The 10,000-nt window shown below is 41.5% G+C and overlaps 1 protein-coding gene across 2 annotated transcripts; it reads left to right on the top strand.

The window, feature by feature from the left end:
* Window positions 1-1,660: 1,660 nt before the first annotated feature.
* On the top strand, window positions 1,661-9,299 carry LOC119576231 (acidic mammalian chitinase-like). 2 transcript variants are annotated; one of them, XM_037923827.1, is made up of 12 exons: window positions 1,661-1,728; window positions 3,608-3,750; window positions 4,061-4,210; window positions 4,809-4,940; window positions 5,082-5,339; window positions 5,748-5,933; window positions 6,458-6,589; window positions 7,597-7,746; window positions 7,901-8,005; window positions 8,153-8,272; window positions 8,693-8,863; window positions 9,051-9,299. In XM_037923827.1, exons 1-12 carry the CDS (start codon window positions 1,677-1,679, stop codon window positions 9,174-9,176), a joined length of 1,725 nt encoding a protein of 574 aa, XP_037779755.1. In that variant the 5' UTR covers window positions 1,661-1,676; the 3' UTR covers window positions 9,177-9,299. The 2 variants fall into 2 exon arrangements, with proteins under 2 accessions (XP_037779755.1, XP_037779754.1); XM_037923826.1 differs by having other exon boundaries at window positions 7,901-8,272.
* Window positions 9,300-10,000: the final 701 nt, after the last annotated feature.

Raw genomic sequence — 10,000 nt, 5'->3', positions numbered from 1 at the left:
CTGACTAAGAGATTAACAAATCACTGATTCATGTTCCTCCTGAGTACTGGTTTCTCCTGGAGACATGCCTCGAGTGAGATGACAGGGATCATTTCTATAAAATCTCTCCTTCTCAGATACAGCATTTGACCCTTTCTGTGAACAGGTATCCTTCGCGAAGTCTCTATCCTAAACGTACAGGCTGGATTTCAGAGATTTTATACGTATACAAAGGCACATGATCATATTGCACAGAGGGTTTCGGGGCGGGAGCATGAGATGTTGCAACTTCTCTTTGATTCGTGTTTTAATTTTCGTTCCCCATTCTTTGATCATGCAAGGCTGCTTTTTTTTTGCCTTTGTAGATACAGCAGGTATGGAAGCGAACTCTTATTTCCCGGTAAAAGATTGCGATGAGAAAGACGTTTTATAACTAATCCGACGAAGTTATTGTCAGGTCATATTCACCGCACGAGCTGAGTCTGTGCGAGAAAGGTGAGAGAGGAATATTTTCTGAAATAAATAGTAGATAACTATATGGTTAAATCATTGGCTAATTAACTAGACATACGTACATACATACATAAATATGTACATACATACATACATACATACATACATGCATACATACATATGTACATACATACATACATACATACATACACGCTTGCTTCTCAACAGGGTACGAACATATGGAGGCAACAATAAAAGCGCAAAAAAAAACTAAGGCAAAAAATATTATTCAAAGCGTCTAAAAACGCATAAGCAAGGATCAGGACAACATCAAAGATAATACAGTAAAGAAATAAATTTATAAGTGGATAAAAAAATGAAAACGGTTATATAGGAAAAAACTAAAATATAGTATCCCTGAAACAATCAGGAGCAACCTGACGAAGAGAGATATAAAAGCTGTTTGCACAGTATGCTATTTTTTTAAACATTGTCTAGCTGAACTATGCTACTGAGCAATTTATTCCAAAACTGAAAAAAAAACGTAATAAAGCAACTAAAAAGTGCCAGATACGATGGCGTATATGTGCTAATCGAACAGAAATAAGGCTTGAAGAAAATCAAGAATATGAAGGTTGTTGGGCATTATAATATACCCTATACAAAATCGAGAGAGAGGCAGTCATACGCGCATGGTTTAAGTCAAAATTTAGGGTAGGGAGCAGAAGGATAGCTGGATTAAATGCTCGCTCAAGATGCCAGCAGTCAGCTGTTGGTATCCATGCTCGTGAACAGAAAGGAAAATAGATTGACATATAGGTAAACAGATAAACAGAAAAAAATAGAGAGATAAATTGACAGGCAGACCGACAGTAAGATAGATATACAGCGAGGCAGAGACAGGAAGACAGATAAACAGGTATTAACAGAGAGGGGGGGAGGAAAAAAGAGGTAGAAGGGGGGTGTAAACAAGTATCTCTTGCGAGCGAGAAAATCTTCCTTCGACGTTTGCACACACACGAAACAGAACAGACGAACCTTAAGTAAAGTAAAGTAATCACCACAATACAAAACTAACATGCCAGCTTCACCGTGTAAAACCCAGAAACGAAATTTTCTTAAATAAAAAGGGGTGCGCCAAGGAACTCCCGAACACCCCTACAAGATAAGGCTGAAGATAAGATACACCCTATATATAACTACATAGTTGAAGGCGGACGATGTCAGTTGTACCAACATTCGCCATGAAGCTGCTTGGACTATTGTTGGTTTTCGGCCTCGGGGTCGCCAGCGCAGGTTAGTACAGGACCAGCGGAATGAAATGCCAGTGTAGAGAGAAAGTTCAGGCTCAACAGAACATAATGTCAGTGTAGAGAGAAAGTTCAGGGACAACCGAACACAATGTATAGAGAAAGTTCAAGACGAACAGAATACAAAATCAGTGCATAGAGAGGGCAAAATTGGCCTCCTTCGCACTGACATCAACCTTTAGGCTCGGCAATGCGAGGCACCGCTAGGTTTTATTTTCTCTTGTCCGTCAACTAATTTCTATGTTCGAAAACAAGCAACGGCTCTTAATTTCACGTCTCAAAAACCATCAAAGGCTCTAAATTTTAACCCTACAGTCATACGGCCTCTAACCAGAAGGTACGTTTGTGTATGTCATGTCCACTGTGATTTAAGTTAAATATTGTTTAAACTTAGATTTCTTCACTAGATCTTTAGTCACTAAGGAGTGAATTGCTAGTCCTGTCTCTCTCACCTGCTTATCCTTTTCCCTGATTTTGGGAAAGATTTGATCTTATATTTATTACTGTTAGTATTGTTAGTGATAATCATAATAATAATGATGATAATAATAACAATAATGATAATAGTAACAATAATGATAATAATAATATTAATTATAATGACAATAATAGAAGTAATAATAATGATAATGATAAACTATTACTTCTGCCATCGATATCAAGCCTATAAGAAATACATATATTTTTCACGAATATTCAAGGAAAGGGGTAATAGGTGAGGTCACACAGGGTCTATAAGATAACCTCTTGGTGGTCGAGAGCTTATGGAACCATCTGTGAGTAAGCAAAACCAACAAAATAAAACTACAATGAACAGCACACGTACTCGTCTCTAATCAAATGTGCCCAATTCCTTTATAATTGTACATGGGAGCTCATTATATAAAATTGACTGTCCTCGCCCTAAATATACTTATTTTCCGGGCTGATGTAAAGGATATCTTGGGTTATTTTAGCGTCCCAGTGGTTAGGGAACGAAACCTAGTATTTCATGACAGACGAGTGAGCACTAAGGTTGCTGAAACGAAAGAAGTGATAATAACTAATCCATAAATATTAGTGCTAATAATAATGCCATTAACATTTGTATTATAAATCGTGGTAATATCAATAAACGAATACGAATTTTCAGACAGGACCTCCATTCTCCTCGTTGATTATAGAATAGTCTCCCCATGGTATTATCATCATTAATTTCTTTATAAAAATTACTTATCGATCACAGTCACCTAGATCTTATGTCATCACAGTCCTATGACTACACTAACCTCGTGTTTTTTTTTTATCTCGTGCTAGTTCATGGGGTAATCTGGTTCTTGGCTGGTAAACCGCTGTGCTAACGAAGTGTCCCTTATACAGTTGGTTCAGGAAAGTAGGTTTAGTATATAATGTTTTACACAACATCTAATATGGCTAATGTCAGATGTCGAGGTTTACTTGGACGAAATATTTGCAACTTGTGTTTGATTAAACAGGTCAATGAATCTATAAGATAAGGCTAGATGATAATGCATATTTCCTAAACATATAATAACCCATTCTACGATTTCGAAAAATCCAAGGGCAAAAATAAACCCAATATTACAATAGTAACTATATGCTAATAACTAGTGCATTAAAAAAGTCGAGTAAAAAGGGAACATAATGTTTGAAAAGCATTAATACAAAAAAGACGAACAAACCAAACCAAACGACGAAACAAAATACGAAAAAAAAATCATAACCGTATCGTAGCAATTTCAAAACACACACACACACACACACACACACACACACACACACACATATATATATATTATAAGACACTAATAAAAGCGACAATGGAGACCTACGAAACACATTGACAACGACTCCCCACTTTCCAGAAAAAGTCGTGTGTTACTTCGGCTCCTGGTCCGTGTGGCGACCTGGCGATGGCAAGTTCGACGTGGAGGACATCGACCCCTTCCTCTGCACGCACGTCATCTTCGGCTTCGCGGGCCTGAGCAACCACACCTGGGAAATTGAGGTACAGAAATTCCGCATTTAAAATTTGGGCGCGGAAGAGAGAGAGAGAGAGAGAGAGAGAGAGAGAGAGAGAAGAGAGAGAGAGAGAGAGAGAGAGAGAGAGAGGAGAGAGAGAGAGAGAGAGAGAGGAGAGAGAGAGGAGAGAGAGAGAGAGAGAGGAGAGAGAGAGAGAGAGAGAGGAGAGAGAGAGAGAGAGAGAGGAGAGAGAGAGAGAGAGAGAGAGCAGGCTGGGGAGGGAAAAGTAGATAGATAGATAGATAGATAGAGAAAGAGAGAGAGTTCTTAAACATTTTTTTTCTCCCTAAACAAAGGTTTTGGATGTTTGGAACGAACTGTGCCCCGTGGATGGAGGAAACAACTGCGCCTATGACAGGTTCGTGGCCCTGAAGCAGCAGAACCCGCAGCTGAAGACCATCTTGGCCGTCGGAGGCTGGAATGAGGGGTCCGAAGATTACTCTGTGGTACGTGGGTGTTGCTGTGGTTATTTATGGATTTAGAATTGATCGTGTCCAACTGCGGTGGGTATTGTCTGCATGCATATGCAGACACATACACACACACACAAATACACACACACGCACGCACGCACGCACGCACGCACATACAAACACACACACACAAACACACACACACACACACACACACACACACACACACACACACACACACACACACACACACACACACACACACACACACACACACACCATGTAATACTATTTCAGTGACGTTTCTGTAATGTGCCTAGAGTTTTAAAAAGTGAATTGGCATACAAGGAAAATTTAATAACTAAATTGCCTCATGATTTCACATACAATATCATGAAAATATAACCACAACAACAAGTGGTTACTTGAAACACCCCTGCTATAATTGTTTGTTTAGTTGACAACAAATCCAATGCAGAGAATGCACAACTCTTAGACGAATGACTTGTTCATATATACAGAGGATATTTTCAGCGAGACAAATGGCCATACACATATTAGTTAGCATTTAGCAGTAAATATTTCGCTCAAACATGAGCATACCGTTATTGATGATGATGATTTCGCGCAGATGGCCGGCGATCCCGCCAAGAGGAAGACCTTTGTGGACAGCAGCGTTAACCTCGTGAGGAAGCACAAGTTCGACGGACTGGACATGGACTGGGAGTACCCGGCTGCGCGAGGAGGCGTTCCTGAAGACAAGGTGGGTGCTGCCCTCCAGTCGGGCCGCGTATAAGAGACAAGGTGAAAAGAAAATGAAAGTCATGCTTTTACCCTTGAGAGCTTCTCAGCTACGAGAACGAGGATGAGACTTCTACAGCCAGCGATGACCTTTTTTTTTCAGGAGAACTTCATCATCCTGCTACAGGAACTTCGCGCCGCTTTCGATCAGTTCAATCCTCCCCTTATGCTGACGGGCGCGGTGGCAGCTGGCAAGCCCACGATCGACGCCGCCTACCACGTGGAACAGATGGGGCAGCTGTTCGACCAAGTGCACCTCATGTCTTACGATCTCCACGGCGCCTGGGAGAACACCACCCACCACAACGCCCCTCTGTGCGGCCTGCCCAGCGACGCCGGGGACCTCGCCAACTTCAACGTGGTAAGGCCTTCTGGGCTAACGGAGGGTCGTTCTTTGGAAATATAGTAGTGCTCAAAACAGTGCTCATGGGACTAATAGTAGGCAATTGTTCTGAACATACGTTTAGCTATTTCATTCTATAGAAATACTATCACGTATCTGTCTACATATATGTGATCATTATCATACATGTGATCATGATCATTGCTTATCTATTTCTCTCTCTAGTAATCTGCTGTATAGTTTGTCTGTCGTGCAGATTTATGTGCATTTATGATGATAAAGACAGCACCTCCCTTTCCGTTGCAATGTGAAAAATCGGAGCGATTTCTATCGTGCAAATTTAAGAAAATATATCAAGAAGAAAGAAAAAAATGAGAATCGTTCAGTAGTCGATTCCTTCCTTCGGTTATCGCCATTTTCCTACAGGTGTTCGCCGTGAACTACTACCTCTCTCTTGGAGTCCCCAAGGAGAAGCTGATCATGGGCATCCCTGAATACGGCCGCTGCTACACCCTGGACAACATTAACGAAAACGGACTGCTCTCCCCCGCTTCAAAGCCTGGTCCGGCTGGCCCGTACATCCGGATTCCTGGGACCCTCGGCTTCAATGAGGTAACGCCCCTGTCCATCGTGCTTTCTTCATTGAAATCTTTTCCACCTCAACCTGACCTAGGACGTTAATAAGGAGGAAGTAGTAGTGATAAAATAACAGGGAACAGTGTATGTATTTTTATATGTCCATATTCTTCTATATACATATGAGTATTATCAACTACATATGTGTGGTTACTAACGTCTATTTGGTTACTAATATCTATCTATCTATACCACTATGAATATCAATAGCACACACACACACACACACACACACACACACACACACACACACACACACACACACACACACACACACACACACACACACACGCACACACACACACACACACACACACACACATACACACACACACACACACACACACACACACCAATTTGTACTATATCCAATTATGGTTCTACATCTATAACCTATCCTATCTACATTCAGATGTTAATATCTATCTGCATATCCATCTACCTAAAACGAGAAAAAAGAGAACGGATGTATTCTATATGTAAGCGTCTTCCTTCCTCAGATCTGCGAGCGAATTCGCCAGGACCAGACGTGCACAGTCAAGATGGACCCACGAATGTATGAGCCTTACTTCTACTGCTCGAGTGACAACATCTGGTGCGGGTTCGATGATGCTGATTCAGTTACCGTTAAGGTCAGGTACTTGGTGGGAGAGCTGTTGATCCCGTCAGCGTATTGATGTCACTGTTATTATCCTATTCACAATCACTATCCTTATATTCTCAGTCTTTGTAATACTTAAGTGTTATTATCCTTATTAACATCACTGTTATTACACATTCTTGTAATTATATGTATTATCCATATCACCATCACTGCCTTAATACTACCATTACTTATAATACGTACACTTATATATTAATTGCACATTACTAATACTACTACAGCCTAAATACTACTTCTATTGTTAATGCCCTCCACAGCTGCTACCATCCAACTAGCCACTAGTATAGTAATAGTTTTTCCCTTGACACGACTATTTAAAGAAATTTGATTACAACAGAAAATAGAATAAAAACAAAAACAATATCAATGGTTTCACGTTCGTTGTAAATTCGGTCTTGGATATGCAACAGAAATTGAAAAATAAAAGGGAGTATAAGGGAAAACAGTGTGACAGAATGAGTAATCACGCTGTCTTTCCTCCTCTTTATTCCAGACCTTCCTCTTTTTATACTTTTTATATCTCCCTTATGTCGTGCACTTTTGTGTTCTTTCCCTATCTATGCCCTCTGTGGTCTTTCCCCATTTCACGTCCGTCTCATGTTATGCCTCTGTTTCGCCATTTCTATATTACACTATCTCCATAGGCAATACCTTCCTCCATTCTTGGATTTCCTTTATTACATCTCATGTCCTCCTCACTTCGTGTCTTCCCTATTACCACGCTCCCTCCAATCCAATACTGACCACGCCCCCTGCCATCCAATACTGACCACGCCCCCTGCCATCCAATACTGACCACGCCCCCTGCCATCCAATACTGACCAGACCGGCTCTCATCCAGCACTCACCACACCCCTTCCCATCCAATACTGGTCACGCCCCCTCCCCCAAATCCAATACTCACCACGCCCCCTCCCATCCCATACTATCCACACCCGCCCTACTAAAACAGCTGGAATTTCCTCCCGACTCCAGGCTCGTTTCGCCAAGAACATGGGCCTCTCGGGCATCTTGGTGTGGACGATCGACACGGACGACTTCCATCCCAGGTGCTACAACGAGGACTTCCACCTCCTCCGCTCCATGAAGAACGCCTTGGAATCGCCTGCCGACGGACAATTCCCGGTAAGAGTTCTTGTTTGTCCTCCGCTCGAGCCTCTGTCATGGGATCTTGCGTGACGGCGTAGTTGGCTGGTCACGGGCTCTACGCTCATTGTGTGCCACGTGAAGACCTTCCGTTGGCGCAGCTGTGATTAACTTTATTTTCTTTCCGTTTTAGGACTGCCAAGCTCAGTACACCACGCCTTCGCCTTCAACTACACCAGAACCCACTCCCAGCACTGCTGCACCCACTCCCAGCACTGCTGCACCCACTCCTAGCACAGCTGCACCCACTCCCAGCACTCCAGAACCCACTCCCAGCACTGCTGCACCCACTCCTAGCACTGCTGAACCCACTCCCAGCACTGCTGCACCCACTCCTAGCACTGCTGAACCCACTCCCAGCACTCCAGAACCCACTCCCAGCACTGCTGCACCCACTCCTAGCACAGCTGCACCCACTCCTAGCACTCCTAATCCAGGTCACGGAAGGCCTGACTGCACCCAACACATTGATGGCTCAGTTTTCCCTCACGATGATTGTAACAAGGTAAACTTTTTCGTGGTTGTACACACACACACACACACACACACACACACACACACACACACACACACACACACACAGAGAGAGAGAGAGAGAGAGAGAGAGAGAGAGAGAGAGAGAGAGAGAGAGAGAGAGAGAGAGAGAGAGAGAGAGAGAGAGAGAGAGAGAGAGAGAGAGAGAGAGAGAGTGCAAGATGAATAAAGAGAGAGAAAGAGAGTGCACGTCACACTTTATTATCATTACGAAGAAATTCACAGAGAATGAACTGTCACAGCGATGCTAAACTTGCTTCCATTTTGACTGTGTATGAAAAAATCAAAACAAAACAAAGGCACAGGTACTTTCACCTCATGCTCCACAAGTTATAGAAACCCAACATCAAAGATATATAATGTTAAAGATGTATGTTTTCATTACTTGCAGTACTGGGTGTGCACAAACGGCCAAGCCATTCTAGAACTGTGTAGTCCTGGTACTTTGTTCGATGCGGACCTCATGATCTGCAACTGGGAGGACAGCGTCGACACCTCCAACTGCAACCTGTGGATTTGCGAAGTTGACAATACTTATTACCCTCACGCTGATTGCGACAAGGTAATGTTGGAAAGTCTGATGAGTTCTTGGAAAATCCTGAGATAATCTAATTATGTATGTAGAAAATTTGGAGTTTTAGAACATTTACATGGGATGATTAAATTAAGCAAAACAATTCATATATCTACTATGTAGTATATGTAAAAAATGTGCAAGTGTGCTCATCGCATCAATATCTTTTTTTCAGTATTACTGGTGCTACAACGGATCGCCCCATGTACAACAGTGCGCTGATGGTTTGTTCTGGAACCAGTACCTTACAATTTGTGACAACCCGACCCATGTGGACACTTCAAACTGCAACATAGTCTAATTTGGTGATCTTTTTAAACGCAAGTAAAAGTCCTTATAAGATGCTTTACAGAATGTGAACAATGGGGAATCCATCCTTGAAATACTTAGCACATTTGAAAGATTAATATACATCTGTAAAGGACTTAATAGTTTTATTTTTCCCATATATAGCTGTTGGATTTCCATGAAAAAGGGGCGTCTCGTATTGAGTCATAAAGATTCTTTTCTTTTTTAATTACAGAAAATGGCGTAATATACATGATTAAGGGCTATAGTCTTCCATTTGCGGTGAAATGAGATTGATTACTACCTGATGATAAATGTTCCAAAGATATAGCACATTATTTATTTGAAGATGCGGTAACAGGTTCTTCAAGCTTACTGCAAACTAATACTAATGATTTTTTCCCATATTCATAACGATAAATTCAGAAATCTCAGCATGATTATGAATAAAAAAAGGTTTCTTATTAAACTTACAAGTTATTCACCCCAATATTCTCAGACAGACTTTAAGATAGCAATACCACTGATCTAAAAAAAAAAAGACTGGATCGAGCTTCCTATTGTTTTCGCGGTAAGGTTTATGAAGCCAATTGGCTCTTAGTGGGCGCCATGACACTGAGACCCAATGCGCGGGAAAGTTGAAGGTAAACATACCAAACTCATTAACACTATATGGTGGTAATGATTCAAATACCAATAATGTTTGGCACACGATTTTCTTATGAACTTTGTGCGAAGATGTACTCGTACCAAAAGTTATTTGAAAATTTAAATCCCCAGAGTATCAAACGTTGAATAAGATTGTTCTGCTTTTTGGCACCAAATGAAGTTCAAAAT

The sequence above is a fragment of the Penaeus monodon genome, chromosome 8 (assembly GCF_015228065.2).
Source record: "Penaeus monodon isolate SGIC_2016 chromosome 8, NSTDA_Pmon_1, whole genome shotgun sequence".
Taxonomy (NCBI): Eukaryota; Metazoa; Arthropoda; class Malacostraca; order Decapoda; family Penaeidae; genus Penaeus; species Penaeus monodon.
Note: the sequence above shows the minus strand (reverse complement) of the source record. Positions and strands in the feature narration are given on the sequence as shown.

Coding starts and splice junctions, on each gene's coding strand:
- LOC119576231 (XM_037923826.1), top strand. CDS start 1,677: ATGAAGCTGCTTGGACTATTGTTGGTTTTCGGCCTCGGGGTCGCCAGC. Junction 5,934..6,457: donor GGACCCTCGGCTTCAATGAG/GTAACGCCCCTG, acceptor TTCCTTCCTCAG/ATCTGCGAGCGAATTCGCCA. Junction 7,747..7,900: donor CTGCCGACGGACAATTCCCG/GTAAGAGTTCTT, acceptor TTTCCGTTTTAG/GACTGCCAAGCTCAGTACAC.